Raw genomic sequence first — 23,567 nt, 5'->3', positions numbered from 1 at the left:
TGACTTCCTGCCCTTTGGGCAGGGGGCTGGACTCGATGATCTCCCGAGGTCCCTTCCAGCCCTAATGTCTATGAAATCTATGAAAAGGCATTTATTTGAGTTCATTCAATCTAGAAGCTAGTTTCCAAAAGAAGTGAACCCCACAATTTTTTTTTTATGACTATTACTGTGTGGTATGTTTTATTGCCCAGTTTGTTTTCACCAAGCTATGAATACAGTGAATATTTTTTTCTGTTTATGGATAACGCAAGATAAGATATGTATTGTCACTCAGTTTTAAAAACTTACCCTTCACATTGTGAAGCTTTACACTTAGTATTTTTTACAGTGACTGACTTGTTTTGTTTGTTTGCTTTCACTCGGATAATTTAAGTTGTTGATCCACAGCTGTTGAGAACTTGTATGAACTAAATAAAGCTATAGATCAAGTCTGGGCATTTATTTATGTCTCAGATATAGCCTGCTTATGGACATTTGACTTTGCTTAGTTGAGGATCTTGCCTCCTTGGGGAAATGATCTTGTTCTGACTTGTAACATCTTGCAGGAGCTATTTATACTGGACTGGATTTCTTCCTTCTTCTACCTCTTCCTTCATTTTTCTTCATAAAGAAAAGGTTGACCTTTGTAGTAATAGAGTAGTGACCTTGCAGTCATAATGGGGGGCAAGGGGAGTCTGCAGACAGCAGATCTTGATAGGATTTTTTTCTAGATCCTTGTCTATAACAAAAATTAAAGAGAAGTTAATGAGTTAAAAGAAACTACTAGTGGGAATCAGCTTATCCCAGCTCAAACTGGGCATTGTGAAGTACACTCTATATTTTTTCTTCTGGTTGGGATTGCATTTCTTGTGTTGACAGAATTATTTTTTGTGTGACTTCTACTTCAGTGGTTGAGAGTAATCCTTGCTCACGTGCTCAGGTGAAAATGATCACTGTATTTACAGATTTTTTTTTTACTGTTCCTTGGAGCTTGTTCAAAGGTTTACTTTGTTGGAGCCAAGGGAGGAAGACTCCAAGAGTATGCTTCCCACAATAGCTGTGAGGTGGAGTGTGTACATGCTGTTTTAGGAGTTCAGAGAAAGGTTCCTTCTGTGGTGCACTTGTTAAAAAAAAAAAAAAATCCAGTTTTATAGGGAGGATGTTACTCCACTGTTTTTCAGACCTGCCTGTTTCTGAGTCTCTTTACTGGCATGGGATTGTACAGAATGGCCTTGACATGGTGGAGAACCTTGCCATATCCAAATTAAATAATGCATTTCTGAAATAGGTTGTTTATTTTCTGTGAACCAGCCATTAGATAGGGGGAGACTGACACAATTATTTCTTGATAGCAAGACTATTTAGACACTTGAGAATGTTTAGATCCATTCCAGCTTCTGGAGTGCAGCGTGCTATACTGGTTATAAGACTTCCTACTCTGTTGTCTCCACTCTTATATTCATACCTTTATGTTTGAGTCAGGCAGTTGCTACCTTCTCCTGGTTGCTAGCAGGCAGATCACGGTGATTGTAAGACAGTGTTTAGTACTAGAGGAGCCACTGGCAGAGAGGAGGAGCAGTTGCCTGGAAAGTTCATCTTAGCTGCTGAAGTCCCAGGAGGGAGCAATGCTCAGCTACTGTGTATAGGAGAATAGTGTTTGTGTTTTCTTGTGAGCATAGTGCTGTATAGGGATGAAACATACTTGAAATTTCAAATTATATTACCTGCCGAGCTCTACCTAGGTCATCTAAAAAGTATTTGAGAACTTTGATATTTCTCAGAAGCACATTTCTTTGGTAAATATAGGTGAATTTTTATGAAGACAGCATTAGAGCACACCCATATCAGTTAGACAACCCATGTCAAACTTCAGGTCTCTGTTCTAAAACTTAAGGTGCTAAAACTTCTGAAGGGAATGACTGAAAGAATGTTTTCCCAGGGGTGATAATCAAGGATCCTGGTTTTCTCTGTTTAAATATCACACATTCTCTGATTTAAAAAAAAAAAAAAAAAAATGCTCTCATAGTCGGAACATTCCTCCTAATCCTTAACCTATAGTTCCCCTGATTGAGGCCATTGCTTCTAGTCCTGTCCACTACAGTCACAGAGCAAAACCCATCTCCATTCTCTTTGTAATCACACTTTAGGTATTTGAAGACTGTTATTAAATCCCCACTCAGCCTTCTCTTCCGCAGACTAAATAATCCTAGTTCTTTCAGCCTTTCCTCAATAAATCTTGCCTCCCAGGCTCTTAATCATTTTTGTTGCTCTGCACTGGACTCTTTCCAGTCTTTCCACATGTGTCTTGAAGTATGGGACTCAAAACTGGACACAGTATTCCAGGTCAGACCTCACCAGTGCTGAATAAACCAGTAGAATCACTTCCCTTGGTTTGCAAGAATCACTTCCCTTGGTTTCCTGTTAACACAATTCAGTATGCTTTTGGCTTTTTTGCAACAAGAGCACACTGCTGACTTATATTCAGTTTATGGTCCACTGTAATTCCCAGGTCCTTCTCTGCAGTACTGCAGCCTAGCCAGTCATTCCACAGTAAGTGTTTATACATGCAGTTATTCCACCCCAGGTGCAGGAATCTGCACACTCCTTGTTGAATCTTATCTGATAGATTGCAGATCATTTTTTTTTCCAGTCTGTCCAGTCTTTCTGGATCCTAGCCCTGCCCTCTGGAGTATATGCTACTCTGCTCAACTTGGTATCATCTGCAGATTTGCTAAGCTTGCACTTGATGCCATTGTCCAGATCATTAATAAGAGATTAAACAATACTGGACCTGCGACTGATCCCTGGGGAACTCTGCTTGATACCTTCTCCCAGTTACATGTGAGCCAATAAATGTGGTAGTATTTTTCCTGGTTCTTAATTGTTTATGATTGATTTTCTTCCTTGCTCATGATTTCTTTACATCCTAGTGAGCCTTTTTTTTCCCTCAGTCAGGGATGTTTTCTACTGGAAAAAAGATGTTTCATTTCTAAATATTTAATTTGTTGCATTGGGCCAAAAGTGCCAGCAGTTGTGCAAATGGCTACCGGCCTATAGTGTTTTAAGTGTTCAGCCTTGTCATATAAGAGCGTTATAAATTATGCATAACAGGAGAAGCCACTCAGTAAATATTTAATATGTGATAGATATTTTTGTCTGAAATTACTTTTTCATTTGAAGAATGATTTAAGCTCTACTTTTTAGTTTTATGAGGTGACACTTTTATAATATCGAGGAGTAGCTGGATGCAGTTTGAATGTCAGAGAGCTGCAGGGCAGCATTAATCATATTCATTTTCTTCTGAAGGCTGGAAAACTTTCTTTTAAATTTTACTGTTGTGGGGACCTTTTTTGGAGGAGATAGCAGTTCGTTCATGTCACCATTGTGACATTTTGGCTTGAAGTATTCAGCATTAGAAAGTGTTCTTAACAGGTAGTATTAACTTTACAGATTTCCACAAAGTCTGTAATGGTGAAAATGAAGAATAAAATGAAATTTAGACCAAATTAGCTCTGTTGTTATTTTTATGTGAGAAGGAATATCTGAAATACTGGACCTTCTTCCACTCTCATATTTAGTTAACTTGATGTATTTAAAGAAACATGCAAAAAAACTAAGCACATACAGAAATGTTGTAAGGTCTTGTAAAGTGAAAAGACAGCAGTCGTTCCATTGTTAGTTTTTTCTTATGTGTTTTAGAAGGGCCAATACAAAAGTGTATGTATTGTGATATGTAGCTGTGAAATGTACTGCTTTCTCTTTTTCACTGTTGTTGACCTCACTGATCTGATGCTGGTTTAGACAATTAAATTAAAACCCCTGACACATATGGAAGACCTTTATGAGCCATAACTGTAGTCTTGTATCTAAACCCTGATTTTATGTTACTTATATTGTATACTAAAGTTTTTATTTCAAAACCAGATGTATCTCAATTGTTATATATATTAAAATACGGTCACTGATATATCAAAAGTACTCGTAAAAATTTTTCTTTTTTGCTAAAAAAGGGATTCTGTCACTTTTGCCCATACTAAGCAATAGGGCTGTGCAAAGCTTTGGTAGCTGATTCGATTCGGATTTGGCAGCCAAATCTCCGAATCCAAATCAAATTGGGAGACCCATTAAAAAGTCCAGATTGAATTAGAAGCTCCAAATCTGCTGAATCTCCAAATCTGCCTAATCTAATCAGGGACAGAGATTCGAATCACGAAATCAAATTACTGTCCCTCCAAATTGACCAAATCCGAATCCAAATCTGAAATGAAGTGTGCTTTGCACAGGTCTACTAAGCAACACTTTCTTAAGTGGAATCCTGGCCCTTTCAAACATTGTAGAATTGAAATTATGGCTGCAACTGTGATATGTTTATTTGAAACATCATACTTCTGTTACATTGAAGATTACTTATAACTACTTAAGCTCATTGGTTTTTTAGTTTTTCAGGCTTATTATTTGAGCAAGTTAGTTTAATTTAAGTGTGGCCAGAAAGAATTCAGTTTTTTACGTCCCTTATCCTTACTTAATTCTATATGAATTTCCAAATTCTTCCTATTACACACAAGGCGGTATGTTTCTTTCTTTCAGCCAATGTTCAAATATAGTTCTTAGAATAATCTCCCTTATCTTCCGGAATTCAGCTGCTTTTCCGGTTATTCCTGAATATCACCTTTATAGAATTCCTTTATGAAGTTCTGTAAGCATGAAATTCCCATTTAAAAAGCAAAATAGCATTTTTAATAGCTTGTATTTTTATTGTCCTTTGTACAACGTGCAACTTACAGATTCATTAAAAAGTGCTTTTTAAATAGAGAATGAATAGTAATTTCATGTGTCTGCCTTTTTCAGAAAGTATACAGCTTCATTTTTTTCATTGCAGGAACAAACCTTAGCTCTTAGAAAAGAAGGAATTGGTGTTGTTTTAGATTCTGAACTCCCTCACTTAATTGGCATTGACGATGATCTTCTCAGTACTGGTATCATTTTGTATCACTTGAAGGTAAACACACGTCTTTGCTTCCATAGTCTTTATCTGCCTCATGATTCTTAAATGGACAACTTAAATGAAAGTATTAATTTGCTATCTAAATATAGTAAATGTTCATTATATTTCTCCAGTACTGTGACATCAGCTGTTAAGAGGCTATAACTTGTTCAAATTAAAATATCAATCTATTTTCAGCTTAAGTTTATCCTGCGGGTCAACTGTTTAACTAATGATAGATGTATGACATTACTGCCAAGTATATTGGTTTTACATTCATCTTGTTGTAAAGCTTGAATTGAAATCCAAATATAGATTAATTGCCCAAGAACTACCAAGGTGGTTTTGTACAGTGCAAGTAAAATTTGAATTGGTTAACAATTTGATATAATATTGTCTAATAAACCAACCTAAAAATATTACTAGCTATACAACTACTATGGTTAAACATTTGTGTAATTCATAATACTGGCTTTAAGGATGTGAAATAAAATGATCTTTCCTTCTTTTGCGGTGTCAAGCTATTTTTTTTTTTATATATCTAGGAAGGACAAACCTATGTTGGTAGGGAAGATGCTGCAACAGAGCAAAATATTGGTGAGAAAGCTGTGGCATTAGTCACATCCATCCATCCTTCTAATATTCCCTCTTATGTCCAGCACCCAAGCACATTACATATTTAAAATTTCCCCTCTTCTTTAATGAAAATTTTATGTATTATTGATAAGTATTCATTTTTATTAATTTTTTAATAAACAAGATACACAAGAGAAGTGCATTTCAGTGCTTGATTTACATGTTCATAATTAGGTGGGACTTAGTTCAAACAGAGTCTTCCAATGTGGTTCTTAAAATTGCCTGTAAACCAATACGGCTATAAACTGTACCCCTGCTTTCAAAGAGGAACTTCTTTGTAGTGAGACATTTTGTAGCACTATGTTGTTTGCAGTTACATGTAGCACTGCAAGGTTCTAAACCTGCTTTCCCCCTGCCCTTCTCTTCCCTGCCATCACCCCACTGCCAAGCTTTTACCCCACAGTAAAATCTACTGCAGGTAGGGATGGGCACTTTATAGCACTACAAATGAACTTCTGTCCATAGCCTTCGTGTAGCAACTTGCTGCGGTCAGGAGATGATTGTTTTCTTAATCTGTTGTGTGTCAGTTTTATTTTATTGCCTTCCCTAAAGTAAACATTGGACCAACACTCTCTACCCTGATGGAAACTTAGGCATGTTTGTACCAACCTGTTTATTCTCTTGGTGTTTAAAGAAATGAGAGCTAACCCTCTTAGTATATGTTGTATGCGTGGTCCATAATAGGAATCCCAGTGACTACATTGTATCTTTTGCCTTGAATTTTAAAGAAATCATAGAAAAGTTGGGTCGGAAGGGACAGGGGTGGATCCAGGGTTTGGCAAAAGGGGGTTTGGGGGCAGCAATCTGTACTGCAGGGATGGTTGCATCTTATTAGCCCTGCCTTGCCCCCTAACAGTTTCTTCCCAACCAGTGGTGTGGGCAGACCAGATTGGGGGAGCCTCTAGGAACTTCTCAAAATCCCCAAAGCAGGAAAGAACACCACCTCCCATCACTAGAGTTGCATTACCTGTCCCTCCTCCCCCCCATCCACCAACCACTGCTGCTTTTGCTGTCTCGGGGGTGGAGGAAGCTTCAGATTTGCTTTTGTCCACTTCAGCCTGGCTGGTGGGGTAGGGGGAGAATGGAACACACAAACAGGAGCTAAGCTCAGTTGGAAATGGGACAGGACAGTGGCAGTGGTGATGGGTAAGGGGGATGGGTTCTGCCACTTGCCCAGTCCCCCTGGGCGCAGGCCTGGGGAGGGGGGACTTCACTCCCCCCTTGCTGTTGCTGTTGCTCTCTGTCCAAGTTGAGCCCACTACCCATGTAGCCAGGCTGTAAAGGACAAAAATTACTCTGAAATTTACCACATCTCTGAGACAGCAGGAAAACAGAAGCAAGAGGAGGAGAGAGGGAAATGGAGGGCAAGATATATGCCTCTGAGCATGGAGGGGGAGTTGGGGGAGGGCGCAGATTCTCACCTGCTTTGGAGACTTCAAAAAATCTCCAGAGATTCCTGTGGAGATTTTTTGAAGCCATACCACTGCATCCCTCTGGATCTGCCACTGGAAAGGGACCTCCAGAGGTCTTCTGGTCCAACCCCAACCTGAGGCAGTATTATTCCTGAGGCAGGATTATTCACTCTCCAAATCATCCTGTACAAATCTATTGTCTAATCTCTTAGCAAAACTATAAAGCCAACCCTGACACAGTCACATCACCCTAACCTGCCACAGTTAAAGCAGGGGGACTATGGTGTATAATGTTCTGCTCATCAAGGATTGTTAAAATATATCCAAGAAGATCCAAGGAAGAGAGCTATGCTCTTCCCTGCGTGATTTCCTTTGTCATCTAGTGGAGCCAGTTAATAAATGTCCCTATGTAAAAGGTAAATCAGATGTTCAAAGATATTGGTAGAAGGAAAAGACATAATACTTCACAAGATAAAAAAATAAATAAATACTCAAAGCTAGATGGCACATACCGTAAATAAATAAAAATTCAAAATGCTGGTCTTATTAGTTGCTAAGGAACTAAGTATATTTCTTTGCTCTTGGGTGTTCTAGTTCTTCATGGCCTTGATTTGGAAAGTGAGCACTGCATCTTTGAAAATCTCAACGGGACAGTGACTCTAATACCACTGCATGGAGCACAGTGTTCTGTGAATGGAATTCAGATTACAGAGGCCACACAACTAAACCAAGGTATTTGCCTAGAAATATGTACCTTTTTCTATTCAGTAATGTTCTGCCTCTTTCTAACAGATCTTTGGATGATCAGGGTGCAATTGTTAAATATAATATAATTTTAATTTTACCCTTTCACTTATTTCCTATCACAACCCAAAGTTATCAGTTGAGCCTTTGGTTTTATCCTCAAACTAGAAAAATATTTTATAGCGGAAAGAAAATTTACTCTGTATACGATGCAGAAAATGAGGGGCTCTTTGGGGGCAGCAGGGAGCTGCGTGGCCAGGCTGGTGGCACCGAGGCTCTTGGGCAAAGGTAGGGCAGCTGGGAGATGCTTTCCGGGGGAGGGTGTGGGAGGCAGGCTGTCTGGCATGGTGCAGGAGCCCCAGCCCAGGGTGAAGAGGGTGCCATAAGCCTCTCTTCCTCTTCTCTCTGTCCCACGCCAGGCCCGGACTGGCTTCATCACCACCCACATGAGTTGGAGCAACTGCAGCTACTACACTCTGGCCTGGGTGGGATGGGGCAGCTAGGGGCCCCCTTTGGCTGGGCTGGGGGGACAGGGATCAGGAGTGAGGGGCACTGGCAAGGTTGGGGGGGCCGTGGTTTGTGAGTGAGGGGAACCAGAGAGCGGAGTTTGTGCGTCGGCAATGAGGAGCACTGACAGGGATGGGGGGCTGAGGGCTGGGCATGATGGGTACCAGCATGGCCCAAGGGGTGGGGGACTGTGTGTTGAGTGTCACGGACACCAGCAGGGCTGGGGGGAGGGGCTGTGGCTTGGGAATGAGGGGCAGGAATATGGCACCAGCATATCAGAGTTGCTCAGCACCACAGAGTAGTAGGGGGCACAGCCACAGCTGGACCCACATCCTGGTGAGTGAAGGTGGCCAGGGGAGCTCTGATTTTTCCATGATTAAAAAAACCAAAATCAACTGACAAAATATACAGGCATTTAGAATTTACTTTATTATACGGCTTGAGGTACTGGTAGGCTTCCAAATTACTTTAAAATTGTAAATATATCAATAAAACGTGTTAAATTGCTACATTAATATAGTGGTGTTTCATTTTAATCATGGAAAAACTTGGATTTTTAGTTTTTAAATCAGATAAGTTGGTATTTTTATCTAAGAATTTGCAATTTTTAAACACAGAAAACCAGGATTCCTGAATTAATTACTTGTTTTGCAACAGCTCTTCAGGAGCTGAAGCCCCTTTGTGCAGAATGCTTTCTTATGAGCCTCTCTTATACAGAAAGACAGTTTGTTAATTGCAGTTGTAGCCAAGGGACATGTGGAACAGAGGCTGTCTCATGTAGGAAGGTCCCAAGCTGTTTAGAGAGGGAGGATTTTTTTTTTTTTTAATCTATGAAGATTTAAAAGAAAATGTTTTAACATCTTGTACCCAAAAAGCAGCCTGTGTAGGTCATGGAGCACAGGTTATTTCCAAATATGCTAGTTCATGGGTTGTCAGCTGGGGGTACGCATACCCCGGTGGTACTTTAAAAGGTCCTAAGGGGTATGTGGGGACGGGTGGGGACGGAGCACCACCACCCCATGCTGCTGCCTCACAGTAGCAGGGCCTGGGCAGGGCAAGAGCAGGACTGCAGAGACAGTGCACTGGTGCTGCTTGCTTCCCCCCCACCCACCTCCACTCCATGTCTGGTCACTTGCCACCCCCTCTCAGGGGTACACTTATTAAAAAAGGTTGAAAACCCCTGTACTAGTTCATTAATGGAAGTGTAAGAGGCATGTTCTTTTAGCCACGATGTTCTAGACAACATGTGAGAAGCAAGGTTTCCTTAGGATGATCTTTTTTATTGAACAAACTATGCAGTGGAATAAAATTAGACAAGCTTTCCAGTGCAAGACATTCTTTCTCAGGTGGCTTGCATTCAAAAACTTGTATAACTTTAGACCAACTACATAGCTGGTCCAATAAAAGATATCACCCTAAGAAATACTTTTCTCTTGAACTAGGTTATTAACTTGTACAGCTGCAGATGCATTCATTAGCAAGCTGATGCATGCTGTTTCCATTTTCATTTAGAGATTGACTTGAAACAGGTTTTCAACCTTTTCGCGAGAAACTTAGAACAGCCTTGATGCTATATGCAGTACCTTTTGGAGTCAGCACCCATGCTAAGAGTCCGTGTCACCTACTTAGCCCATCACATCAATGCTGACCTATGAAAACATTGTTCATGACAGCCACATGGAATGAGGAAGATCCTACGTTTCCTCTTACCTTAGACAAAAGATTCAGTACTCTGCCAATGTGTAAGCTGATTAGCTTTGGTTTGGAAGAGGTGTTGCTGCTGTTAAATGCCATTTCTTCAAGTAAAATAATGAAGAGGCATTATTGATAGCCTTCCCATTAAAGGAGGAGCTGAAATCCACTGACATTTTTTTTGTCGGTGGCTAGAAAAAGCCCAAATGTCTTGGGATACCATAAATAGAATGCAAGTCATAAAGCCAGAAGGTTTTTCCTTCTTGTACAATGATGCCACTCCAATTCACTGTTGAGGATTGATTTCCAAGCCCGCCCCCCACCATCCTTCAAACATTAGACAGAAAAGCAAATTCTGTAGTTGGGGGGAGGGTTACATTTATGCAGGAAAAAGGTTTGCAAAAGACGCATCTGTATTTTGATACAGAACTATGAGCTGTCTTGAATATCCCTAATAACTTTTCCTGAATATCTGCATCAATGTCAAGAATTTTTCAGCCAACACTATCCTAGAAAAGGAATTGCTTTTTATTTGAGTGGCAGCAGCATGTTCCATCATGAACATATTAACAAGGTACAGTGGTTCTCAAATTCTAACTCTTGGTAACAGTCGTTGACATCCAGATACGAATGAATGTTTTCACATTTATGACATTGCTATTTAATAACTTCTGATTTTGTAAAACCCGAAGTTTTTGCTTGAAAAAACCAATGGGTTTGTTTTGTAAAATGTGTACTGGTTTCAAAATATTACAGTGCTCCTTCCCTTAATGGCTATATGCATGCTTCAATTGCTGTGATAATTCCTGTGTATATCATGATGCCTGGCAAGCATTCAGGTGCATACTTTGGTTTGGGTCAGTTGAAGAGGAAAATCAGACTGCAAATGAGGGTTATTCATAAGTGAAGGAAGAAGTGATAAGGGTGCAAATGCTCTGCTGCTTTCTGCAACAGTGCAGGGAATATGTTCTCAGAAAACTAGTTCCTGGTAGCTTCCCTTTATCACTGCTAAAATATCAAGAAGTACTGTATTTTTTTTATTTCTTTCATAACATTTTAAAGATTATTTGCACATGTTTTGTCAATTTATCAAACACCTAAATTTGCCTGTTTGGGGAGACTGGATCTTTAGTTTAAATCAAATAAATTGTAAATCAAAATAAATTCTTCTTACTTGAGGCCACAAAAATGTCTATGCTTCTTCAGCTTCCCAGAATTACTGCTTCATGTGTCAGGGAAGGAGGAAGGAGAGTATTAATGGTATAGATAATGTGATTGAATGGGGTGGTACAGGCTGCTGTAGAGATGCTTTTAGTATCCTGTAAGGCTTGGCTGATGGTTTCCATCTGATCATGGAAAGGATTTTTTCCTATGTTGTAGATTGTGTAGTGTAATTACTTGAGTCCTTATCTTTAACCTGAGTGTTTGTTAGGTATTGCTGCGCTTTGTGTCTTATAGGTTGTTTTCGCTTAAGTTTTCGAAACAACTTAAACAACTGCATTTTCTATAAATATCTGAATATTTTATTTTAAGTTTACATGGACAGGTGTTGGTAGATTGCTTCGAAATTTTGGTGCTAGAACACATCCCACTCTTGAGCATAAAGATGAGGTACAAGATGCCTGTCAATAATTTTTTTAAAGAGCTAGCAGGTTACTTGGTGCATCTCTTGTTTTGTCCTTAGCTACTTCTGCAGAAATCCCAACACTTTACTGTAAAGAAGTTGAAATGTGGAGGAACTTAGTTGCCTCTATGGGATTTGTGCTGTAGAGAGACAAGTGAGGAAATGGGAACAGTTTTCACACACTGGAACCACCAGAGGCAGGGAAAAGTCCTGGGGACATAGAGAAAGGTACCTGTTAACTTGGATAGGATGTGCCTGCAGAGAGAAGTAGACGGGATGCAATGAAGTTTGGGAGCCAAGTAACATTTGCAGGCAGAGACGGAGCTGTAGAAAAGTGTGTGAAAATCCAGGCATATAAGCAACAGGCAAACTCCTTGAAGAAAAGTAGGACATGAAATGAAGAATGAATATATGGTGGGTTTTTTCTGTAAGTGCCTGTCTGTTTGTGAAGAAACTATCTTTATTTTCATTGAGCCCTAAAATGGGTTATTAGTTGTGGCATTATTCTTCTCTCATAGAAGTTCTGTCATCTGGATCCTACTCCTGGGAATGTTCTTTCCTGTGCTAACAGACATTTATTTTTCTAATACTACTTTGTGACTTGTTAGGTGTTCAGTCTGAAAACTCAAACAAGTCATGTTTATTGCATATGCTTCCCTCCAAGCACACACACAATACTGCCAAGTTTGGTTTTGTTTTCCATGTCTAAAATCAGAGAAAAGGAGAGAGATTCTGATCAAAGGTTCACGTCCTTCAGTACTACCCCTCATCAAAGATCTTCTGGAAATCGAAAGCAACATGCTGTATACTGGCTGTATCTGAACATGCACTTTAATACGCATTCATCTATTTTAATATGCATTAAATGCAACAAAAAAGCTCGCACATTTTTGTTAATGTGCATTAAAATAGGCTAATTTGCTTCACAATGGTGGTACTAAACTTAATTTACATTAGTACAAGTGCACTAATGAACGTGTAGATGCACCCACTGTGTAGCAAGACCATGGATAAATAGACAGATGGCAGGTATCTGAACATAGCAGTGCAATGGATGAGCCAGCTAGTTATCATGCTGTTCTGTAATATGCATATCTTAGGAGATTCAACATTACCAGTACTGACATGGAATCCCAGCACTTCTAAGTATTTCCTTTAGCTATTCCTAATTAACTTATTATATATTTAAATGTTTCCTTTACTTATTAATTACTATTAATTTGAAAATGTGTTAAGTTCCCAAATAAAAACACATATAGCAATTAATTACCACCTTCTCTCCAGATCAGTTCAAATATTTACAAAATTCTAGCTAATTTGCCTTTTGTATGTAAATATAGCCTACTACAGTATTTTTGCCTTCTAATAAAAGCATCTCTCAAGATCTCCCCACCACTGAATCCTCAAGTCTGTCTTTTGTCTTCAGTCCAAATGTCAAGCTTGTCTCAGTCTGGACATAGTTTAAGGGCAAACTTCCATCTCGAGTATAGTTTTTTTGTTAAAACAATTCTTTTTATGGCATTTGAATAAAAATAACTATTTAAATCCAGTTGGATCCTCGGTCTGGATCATTGTATTTTCATAGTTCCAAAAGATTTTTCAGTGTTGTGTGGATTGGCTTGGTGATGAGCTGAGTATGAGCATTCCATTTGCATCCAGATCTTTTCTTGCTGTTGATACTGGATATGAATAGGGAGAAATCAGTTACATTACTAGATACGGTTTACACAAATGGTAGGAACATGTTTTTCACTATTGAAATGTCTGATAAACCTTTTGCTTTGCAGGTTTACATTCAGGAAGAGGAATAAATAAAAGCAAAACCCATAGCAAATCCAGTTATGTTTCCATGACAACATTGACGCTACACTTTCCCCATTGGAATGCATCCGTGCAATGTGTTATACGGTCACATAATATTGAACAATGTGACCTGCTGCTTAGCAGATATTTTACAGATATTGGTTTAATCCAAATATGTGGGGGTTTCTTTCTGTTTTGGGCATTTTCTTGTTTTTTTTTTCCTTGTTCTGCTCCTAATATTTCCATTGATCTGAGTGAGCGCTCTCAAGTGGGAACAAAAGTTGTACAATCTAAGTCAGGGATGTTAAAGTTACAGCTTGCTGGCCAGATCCAGCCTGTGGAGCCATTTCATCTTGCCCCTGGTGCTGGTCTAGCGAAGAGCTAGTCCAGAATTCTTCCACATACCTCATGCATCCCCCAATCTTGCTGGTCCAGGATTCAAGCTGCACACAGTATCTACTTCACATGGTATGGATAGGATGCTATGTGCAGCACAGTTCTAGACTGGGCAGAGTGGGTGCTGGATCAGGAGGTGGTCTGTGGGTTCTCCACTCCGGGTAGTCTGGGATGTGCTGCACACAGAGCCTGCTCCAGCAAGTCAGGGACCCATTTTACATGTGGCATATACCCTAGACCAGCGAGAGTGGGTGACACTTGTGGTTCACATCTTGATCTGGTCAGAGTGAGTGTCATGTGCAGTGCAGTCCCAGACTGGCTGCAGCAAACACTTTGGGCATTTGATTTGGCATGTGGCAGTGGGTAGGGGGCACATTGGCTTGATTTGGACTGTGGGGTCAACTGCAGACCATTCATCTGGTCTGTGGACTGGTCCTGCACCAGCCATTTAGCCCACGGGGCCATATGAGATTTACTTCCCTACTATAATAGAAAATGTTAATATGTAGAAAGGAAATCCGTATTTGGAAAATAGGGGTAATACTTCTCAACCTGTTGTGAAGATAAAGATTGTGAGATGCTCAGATACTACTGTGATCATAGAAATACCTAAGACAGGAGTCTGGTGGTGCAGCTAACAATGAGTATTCTGCTTTGTATTCTTAGTTTTCTTGTTTCAAGTTCATAACTTTTATGAGACTATTTTTTTTCAGTTTGGGCCAGAGTGTTCGGTCGCATATAATTCTGAAGTGTGAGTTCACTTATCTAAGTTATCTCCATCTGGGGATGTTGGGAAGTATTTTTTTTTTAAAGAATTTTTATCCTCATTTGAAATCAGCTGAAGGAGTTTTGCTGAAATGGTCACTCCTTCCACTTTCTTAAAATTCCCTTTAGGCAGAGCCCAAGAATAGAAAAGATAAATGTTCGGGAAAGTTATGAGCATATGAAATAGTGGTGGAGCAGTTTTACAGCTTAAATTGCTCTGGTCATGACCAGCAGAGCCCCCTTCTAATATGCTTTCATAAAAAGTGTACCCAGTACATTTCTTGAGGGGAAGGCCAACCCACTGCTTCCCATAAATTACAGCAATGGTATCAAAATGACTTTGCAACATAAACCTACATAAAGATTTATGAACGGTAAATCTTTTAAAGATTAGACTGAAATGAAGTGCAATAGACAATGGTGTGTTAAAACAGAAGTGAAAGCAAAGATGCTTGACTTCAGCTTTCTGTGAGATGAGGGCAATATTTGGCATAGCCTGTAAAGGGCACTTACATATTTTAAGCTTTTTGTTATTAATTTCAACAGCAGCTCTAAAACAAAGCCAGTGTAGTAAGGATATAATGTACATTTACTGTAACAATAATGTAACAAATTGAAATGTGACAGGGAGATAGTGTTTTGTTGCGTTATTGGCCAGGGCTAAGGAGTTCTGTATTTTATGCCCAGGTTGCTTGAAGCCTTCTTGGGTAACCTTGGCCAAAATACTTGGAAGATGTACCATGTTCCACATGGGGGGAAAATATATTAATACCTGTTTCTTCATGCTGGCTTTCTGCTTAATTTTTGCAGATTGAAAATCTCTTTTGGAGCAGAGATTCTCATACTGCCTATGCAGCATACTGAGGTATGCTGGGGTGTGTAGAAGGTGCATACTTGGGTATATATTAGCATCCTGGAGGGCTAGACTTTGACTCAGTCTCTTGGCATTACCAAGAAAGAAATACTACTGACCAAATACCTTTTTAAAGGTTTTTTTACAAAGCTTGTTTAAAGGAGAAAAATTATAGTCAGAGAATGTGCCCATTGTATACAGCAGGGGTTTTCAACCTTGTTTTAAGGAGTGTACCCCTTCTGGGTACACTTATGGTGGGAGGGAGCGGGTGACGGCTGGACATGGAGCGGGCTGGGGCTTACACATGATGGCACAGGGTGGTGGATGGCAGTGGCAGCCGCCGCCTGTGAGCTTCCCCCCACCGCATCCAGCCAGCCAGGCAGTGCCTGTGTGGCCCACAGAGGAGAGCGGTGCTCCATCCCCACTTGCCTGTACTGTACCCCTTAGTACCTTTCCAGGTACCAACAGGGGTATGTGTACCCCTGGTTGACAACCCCTGGCATACATTGTAGATAATAAATGGCAAGCTAAAAACATGTTATGAATGATTACCTTAATAATGCATAGAAATTCTACAAGTTATGATACCCATGATCTTCTAAGTAGCCAAGTATAATATACTTAAACATTTCTAAATAGTCTGGAAAGAAACTTATGCAAATTAAAAGATCAGATTAGATCATCATATCCAGTGTCAAGATCTTATTTTAATTGTATAACTATGTTATCAGTGTATATTCACATTTCAAGTACAGATTATCTAATTTAAATACTGTTACCATGGATTTACTATAGAATAAAGATAGAATCCTTTTTTGGATTCAGGGAAGATGCCAGTAAGGAGAGTATGGGACTTTTGAAGTCAGTGAGAGTATTTCACTGAGCCTAGATTTTTATTTATAATTATTAAGAAAGTGTATCAACTGTGATTGTAATAGATATGAAATTGTATCTTCATTTCTGTGTATGTTTTTAATTAAGCTAATAAAATGGAAATTTCACATCGAGAAGAAGAATTTCATCCTGACAAACCTTGTCTGGGTGAAGTATAACAGAATTCCACAAGTTTTAATGTGGAGCCCTTTAGTAGAGTCATAGATTGTTAGGGGCTGGAAGTGACCTTGCAGATCATCGGGTCCAGCCCCTCTTCTTCCCCCCTCAACCGTAGGCAGGAAGACAACTGGGGATATTTGACCCCAGCGAGGTGACAGTCTAGTCTCCTCTTGAAAACTTCCAGTGTAGGTGAATGCACCACCTCTGGAGGAAGTTTATTCCACACTCTGGACACCCTGGCGGTGAAGGACTTTTTCCTGGTATTAAGCCTGAAGCGGCCTTCCAGGAGGTTGCATCCATTGGTCCTAGCCTTCCCCAGGAGAACTATAGCAGGTACTTTCCTATTAAATGTGTAGTACTCATGCTTATCTGAGAAGACGCTATTTTGCCATGGCTGTAAAATGAAGAATGCTAATGTATATTTTTATTATGGTAGGATTCAACCTGGTATAATCATCCTGCCACTATATAATTGCCCAGAAAGTACATTCTTTTTCATTTCTAATTGATTAAATACATTACAAGTTGTATTTCATGAGTTTAATTATTTACTGAATAATTTGGAGTGTTTTACTTTACAGTTTTTTAAATGTATTTTATGAAATGATTCAGTTTTAGATAATGCTGAATTTCAGTATTAACTGTTCTTTCCTCCAAAGTCACAATAGCAAAGAGCAAAAATGATGGGATAGAAGGCCTTTTGGCCAGGGACAGAAGTTGCACATAAATCGGTTTAAGTGAACTGAAACTGGTTTAAACCTGTAACAGAACCTAAGTTCTGTGCACATAAACCAGTTTCAAAATGGCCAGAACCGGCTTAAGATAAACCTGGTAGAATGTAGTATCAGACTTAACTGATTTATGTCAAACCGGTTTATGGAACTTTTGTCCCAGACCCCTTCTAGGTTTAATTTAAATCAGAGTCCCCCAACATCTTGGCATGCTTTTCAGCCCTGGGCTGCGCTGTCTGCACTAAAGAGCAGGGCTGGCTCCTCCCCTCTCCTTCCCAGCCAGAGTTTTGGCTGGCTGAGGAGGTGGTGGAGATTGCAGGCACAGTAGGTAGTCTGCCTGGCTGCCCCCTGCCCCACCTTCCCCTTGCTTGCTGCTGAAGCAGAGATCCCCCTGCTCTCCCACAGCAGGGACCTCAGTGGCACGGACCCCTGCCAGCGTCTGGCCACACCACCCCGATGCTAGCTAATGCTGAGAGGTGTCTGTGTGTGTATATCTCCAATTTCACTGAAACAAAGGCAGACAGAATGGTGTCTGCTTAGAGCTTTTTGGAATTAATCAACAGGTCAAATGGTAATGTCTTCCTTATAAGTGTCTTGGAAAAAAGCTGTTTAAGAAGAGCTTGAACTAATGAGATAGGCTTTTATTTTCTTGATGAGCTTGATAAGCTTTGTGTTTTGATAAGCTGCCTGCTGCTTGCTTCAAAGGCTGCAATATGTCAGGATTCAAGAGAGGACAGAAAGGTGTGAGAAATGACCTGGTTTGCAATGAATGCAGTGCCTTTCAGTTTGCTGCAGACAGTATGAAGAAGCAAGGAGAGGGAGATTGAAAAACTCAATATTATCAACAGATGCATACAGTCCACACAAGCAATCCTCCCTCTCCCCATCCCTCTTTGACCTCAGAGTGCTAGCCAGGGGCTGGGGGCTGGCAACATTCCCTGCCCCCTGAGGAGTGTGGGGAAGCTTGGCAACAGCTGCTTCCTCCTCCCCTCCAGGCACATCCTGGCTAGGGACTGTGCAGGGAAGGGTGGAAGTGTTAACCCCTCCCTAATCATAGTGTCCTGCTGAGGCCTGGCTCTTGTGCCCCCTGGCTTCCAGCCTGAGCCACTGCAGACATGTGCCCACATTTCTTGATTCAAAAGTGAATGTCTCTTCACTTGTAAATCAGTTCAGTCTCTGCAAGTTAGACTAACCTGCAAAGATTTAATCAATTCAGGCTTGGGCTTCTTGAATGTCTGTCCCTAGCCTTTAACTTCAAAGTAGGTGATTAGAATTTGGCTCAGGTCACTGGTGTTTGAAGGACATTGCTGTGACGTTTGAATGCTGACTCTTTGAGTTAAGCATTCCCATTGCACTGCCACCTTTCAGGAACAAAACCCTCCACCTACAGAACTAATCTTTCCAAAAGAGACTTGGGTCATATCTAGGTAAAGCAGTGCCAGGAGTCTCCTACTACTGCTTCCACTATTTGTTACTGGCTAAAATCATCCAGTCATGATTAGTTACATATTTCTAAAAAATGTTTGTATTCTATATAATAGCAAAGAGGAATAAGCTATATACTTACAACCCTTCTTTAATGCAGCGCTAACTACGGATCTTTATAAAGCTTAGTTGTCAAAATATGGTTTTTGATTTTTTTGCTCATCTTTATAGAAGCTGATACTTTCACGTCAGTGACTGAGAAAATTATTTGGCATCTCCTGGTACAGTATGCTGTCAATAACATGGTGTGCGCGCATGCTTTTTATCTTTCCAGGTGCTGTTATATTACTTGGGAGAACCAATATGTTCCGCTTTAATCATCCCAAAGAAGCTGCCAAACTGAGGGAAAAAAGAAAGGTAAGATTAAATGAGTACTTGGGGAATTTAAATCTTTTCACAATTTTATATCTAATATATCTATATCTTGCCTGCTTTAGATTTTTTTTGCCCTGTTTCATATCAAAATAGTTCATGTTTGTCAAGTGGGAAAAAATTATATGTATGTAAGCATAGCAGTGGCTCTTTAATATTTTCATTATGTTCTCTGTTGTTAGAGTGGATTGCTGTCTTCCTTCAGCTTGTCCATGACAGATCTTTCCAAATCTTGTGAGAACCTCTCAGCTGTTATGCTTTATAATCCTGGGTAAGTATACTGAGAACAACAATTATGCAAAAGTCATAATCCCTTTTTTTTAAAAAAGTTTTTGGTTTAAATTTATTTTTAAATGTTACCAACTTAAATAAAATAATTTGCTCCTATACTAACTCAGTATATGCCAGAAGATGCAAGTTGAAATTTTCAAAGACTTCTAAGTGTCCGCAGGCTTATAAATACATTTGGGTAAGGGACTTTGGTTGTTAAGTCATCTATAGCCAGTTCCAAAAAGGGTAATGCTCAGCATCTCTACCATTCCTAACTCCAGGAGTTGACTATATAATCATGAGTTTAGTATTTAGTATTCTCTGTAATGTAAATAGGCTGATTTAGGCATGTAGGAATGAGATTTTGCAAAACCATTGTGCTGAGCAGCAGTCAGCTGAGAAAAAAGGCTGAAGAGAGGGGTGTGACTCAATTTTTGCCTTTTTCCTCCACTTGGTTCCTAGATGAGACTTGGATTTGCAATCCAAAACCACTTCCTGGATTTAGATGTCCAATAACTCTTGAATGCAAAAATGCATAAGGGGGCCTGGAAGAAGGAACCAAAACCACCCAGAATTCCCTGCTCTTGGCGGGTATCTATACTACTGGGTTGCTGAATCAGGCTCCTTCTTGCCTGCATTCTTTGTGGCCCTATAAATCTTGCACAGTTTAATTAGGAGAGCTGGAGGGTCCCTTCATCATAGCCTTAATTCTAACCTAGTGGTGAGGATGTTGAAAGGAGGAAAAGTGTTGGAGTTCCCTCAGGCTGAGAAGGTTTTCCATGTGTTAGCAAAGGTTTCAACCACTAGGCCAGAGGTAGGCAACATAAGGTTCATAGGCTAGATCCATCCAGGGCAGCCATTTTATCTAGCCCATGGAACTGGGGGGCTTTTGTCTTGATTGACAGGAGAGGAATTTTGGTGGCATTTCAGTAGTAGAGGTCTTCTGTGAGGGGCTTCAGGTGCAGGGTACTTTGCAGATGCTGCTGTAACTGCAGCAGGGAGAAGCCCTGGAGATAAGTAGGGAAGGAAGTTGTGACTACAGCTCTGGTAGCGGTGATGCATCTGAATTGGAAGTGGTCCCCCACTCCAAAATGTTGCTGACTCTTGCACTAAGTTACTATGTAGTAAGTTCTACAGTACTGCTTTCCAGCTCTGCCTGTGGTTTTTTTTTTTAATAAACATGATGGTGGCTGCTGTGTTTTCAGATGTGCTTGGTGGTGCTGAACTATGATAGGCATGCTCTGAACATGTGTACTGTAATGTACCCATCAGAGGGTTAGGTACAAGACCCTGAACCAGGGTTCCATGGCACCCTAGAGTGTCTTGGGATCCTTTTAAGGGTACTACCGGTGCCACACAATTTTAGCACTCTTAGGTGTGCAGACATGATGCACAAGATAAACCAAGAGATTTCAAATAAGAATCTATGGCATCAAAAGCATTTTCATCTGTTGTGGTCTTTCTGAGTTCTTTGCAACAGAAAAACTGCACTATTATTTTTTCTGTAGTCAAAAAAGAAGTGAAAACTAAGAACTGTCATTTTCTAAAGGGGGGGCCTCAAGCCTGAAAAGGATGAGAACCATTGAGGTGCAGAGAGGGCTAGTTAGTGAATCTGAAATTGTAGGCAAGGGGTAAGCAATAAGGCACTCAGCTAAGCCAAGCTGATGGCAATTTGGGTCCTGGGTAACCACACATACATAGTTGCCTAAGTAAGGATAAGAATACATATTAGAGGTAGCAGATGTTAATTCTAAAGAATGTTGGTTTTTGTTAAGGTTAACTAGTGCTAGCGATCAGTTGCATGTTCAGGATTAATACCCTCTGTAATGTTTACTGCTCGGACCTAGTGCTAGAAGGCTGGTGAGCAGGGAACTGGGGCTGTAAGTCTCCATGCCTGCTCTGCTTGCAAGCTCTAGCTGACTAAAGTAAACTCCCTCTACCCCATCAGCCCCTGGATTTTCTCTCTACCCCACAATCAGCCCCTCTACCCCAAAATCACCTCCCCAGTCCCAAGCTGACCCATCCATCCCCAGATCACTGTGGGCAGAAGGGCAATTAGGGTGGCAAGGGTTTGATCTGGGGAGTGTAGAGGGTAATTTGAGGGTTGGAGGGGCAATTTGCGGTGAAAGGGGCAGCAGTCTGGCAGCTTCCCACCCACCCCCTCCCCCTACCTCCCTGACTTCCCTATATCCCATCCTCCCTTTTCCTTCTCTTCCTATGCACCCCATCCCCACCCACCTGTTGTCCATAGGTTTCCAGTTGTCAGTCCTGGGCTATAGAGTCCTGGATGATAACTAGTCCACCTGGGAACAGTTCCTCCTGGAATAAAGGAGGAGATGGCTTTATCTCTGGTGAATACCCATAAATTAATTGAACTCAAGCTAGGTAGAGCAGCTCAAAGATGATCCATATCCAAAGTGGTATAACTTTAAGCCACTGCCTAAAAGGCACTTAGCACTAATTAATGGGCCTAAATGTGTGATCATTCAACTTTTAAGTGCTCTTAATATGTAATTGTAATGTGCAATTTCACCCGAAATTTTCTGGCAGAAACCTAGACAATTTTGGCTTCTCATGAGTGAAACCGTTAGGTAGCTATTTAGGATGAGGCGCCTAAATTCCATACAATTTGTATTTTAGGAACCTAAATCCTTGGCTTTTCAGTGCTATTGAAAATTTTAGTCAAACAAGAATGTCACATCTATGCTGGAGGCAGAGGTGAAAAAGCAAGAGAAAATTACTGCATTGGGGAATGGCTGTTCTGCATATAGCTTGCATGCCAGGGAATACAAGTAACTCTTCATGGCCCCTGCATTTGGCTACTGGTCTTGAAGTCCCCCCTGTCTTTTTTGACCCTACCCCATTTATTCTGTGCAAGCCTTTTTGTGAGCTCTTCTCAACACTACCCACATCCCTGCCACAACCTGTCAAAACGTCTCTGCTAATTAACATTTTTCTAAAGCCGCTTTCAGTGGGATGATTTGTCTGCTACCCACCATGTCTTCCCCACTCAAAACCAGCCCCCATAGTCTGTGTTACCCCATCTATCTCATTGGCTTCCCTGGTCTCTGAGCAGTGTAGCTGGAGGGGGGAGATTGCAGCCTTATAAGAAATAAGTATCTGATGGAATTTGGGAATTCTATTGGCTACTCTGGTATAACCCATTTGGATTACCCTGAGCAAGGGGGAAAGTTAGACATTAACTGTCAAAAGCAGCCTATAGTGATGATGATATCAAAGGATGGGCCCTGCCAAATGTTCAGGTTAAAGCTGGATAGAAACCAGCAGTAAGGTTGTTATATTTTTTCAAGCACTAACTTTGTTGCTGATAAACTCTTTTTATAGCTGGTATTTTTTATGGCATCATAATTACTTTGTACATGTGGCCAGTCTAAATTTATTGTGCAGTTTAACCAGTCAGTTGCGTGTAATATATGTAACGTGGCAGAGGCCTGTGTGATTATGAAAGAGACTGGAGAACCTAGCAATTGTTTTCATTTAATCAAAAAGTGCCATGAAAGTGGGAAGAAATGGGGTAGTTCCAAAGAGAGAGTTGAAAATTACTCTGAAAAAGCTAATATTATATTGAAATATTTGAAGAAAATCCAGTCATCTTTTGAAGGGGTACTTTGGACACCAGTGGCGAAATGCTTAAGTCACATTTGCAAATAAGTTTGTGATACCTATATCATTTAGTACTTTTGAAAATTTGACTAGAAATAGATTTGACACTTGAATAGTGAAGTTCTGTTTCATTATGTTCAAATCTTAAAGCCATTAAGAGATGTACCCTATTTCTTATTTGGAGAATTGGATCCTTTGCAATAATCTCTGTTCAAATAAACACTAAACATTGAGGATGTCACATAAAATTGCATAGTTTCTTACAACTATATTATGGCTGCTCTTTTACCAGAAGGTCACCCATAGAGAACTTAAGACATTGAATGGTCGTCTTATCAATTTTGCATTTATTTTCTCCTGGAGGAATGAAAGAAAAGACCTGAAAAGCAGAAATATTTTTTAGCCTCCCAAAACAAGTTCAAAAATTACTACTGACAGAAGTTCAGATTATTTTTGTAAAGGGTTGGATGAGTGTGTTGGATGCTCCTGGGCACTATTCTGTCACTTAAGGCTTTTTTCAGACTACAAAGTGTTATCCTGTTTGAATACTGCTATGAATAATAATATTGTATTGCACAGTACGGACCATGACTTAGCAATCAATGTAGACTAGGACAGATTTTCTCATCATTGTCTT

The 23,567-nt window shown here is 40.2% G+C and overlaps 1 protein-coding gene across 7 annotated transcripts in view; it reads left to right on the top strand.

The window, feature by feature from the left end:
* Window positions 1–23,567, top strand: part of KIF16B (kinesin family member 16B) — a 253,928-nt gene that overhangs the window by 106,405 nt on the left and 123,956 nt on the right. For all 7 annotated transcript variants that reach the window (XM_019549135.1, XM_019549136.1, XM_019549133.1 and 4 more), the window contains exons 13-17: window positions 4,859–4,978; window positions 5,509–5,560; window positions 7,606–7,743; window positions 18,939–19,021; window positions 19,219–19,307. In XM_019549135.1, coding sequence (XP_019404680.1) covers window positions 4,859–4,978; window positions 5,509–5,560; window positions 7,606–7,743; window positions 18,939–19,021; window positions 19,219–19,307 — 482 coding nt within the window. The remainder of the gene's footprint in view (window positions 1–4,858; window positions 4,979–5,508; window positions 5,561–7,605; window positions 7,744–18,938; window positions 19,022–19,218; window positions 19,308–23,567) is intronic.

Source organism: Crocodylus porosus, unplaced genomic scaffold (assembly GCF_001723895.1).
Source record: "Crocodylus porosus isolate Cpor-Errol unplaced genomic scaffold, CroPor_comp1, whole genome shotgun sequence".
In the NCBI taxonomy this organism is placed as follows: Eukaryota; Metazoa; Chordata; order Crocodylia; family Crocodylidae; genus Crocodylus; species Crocodylus porosus.
This window is presented reverse-complemented; position numbering and strand designations above follow the sequence as displayed.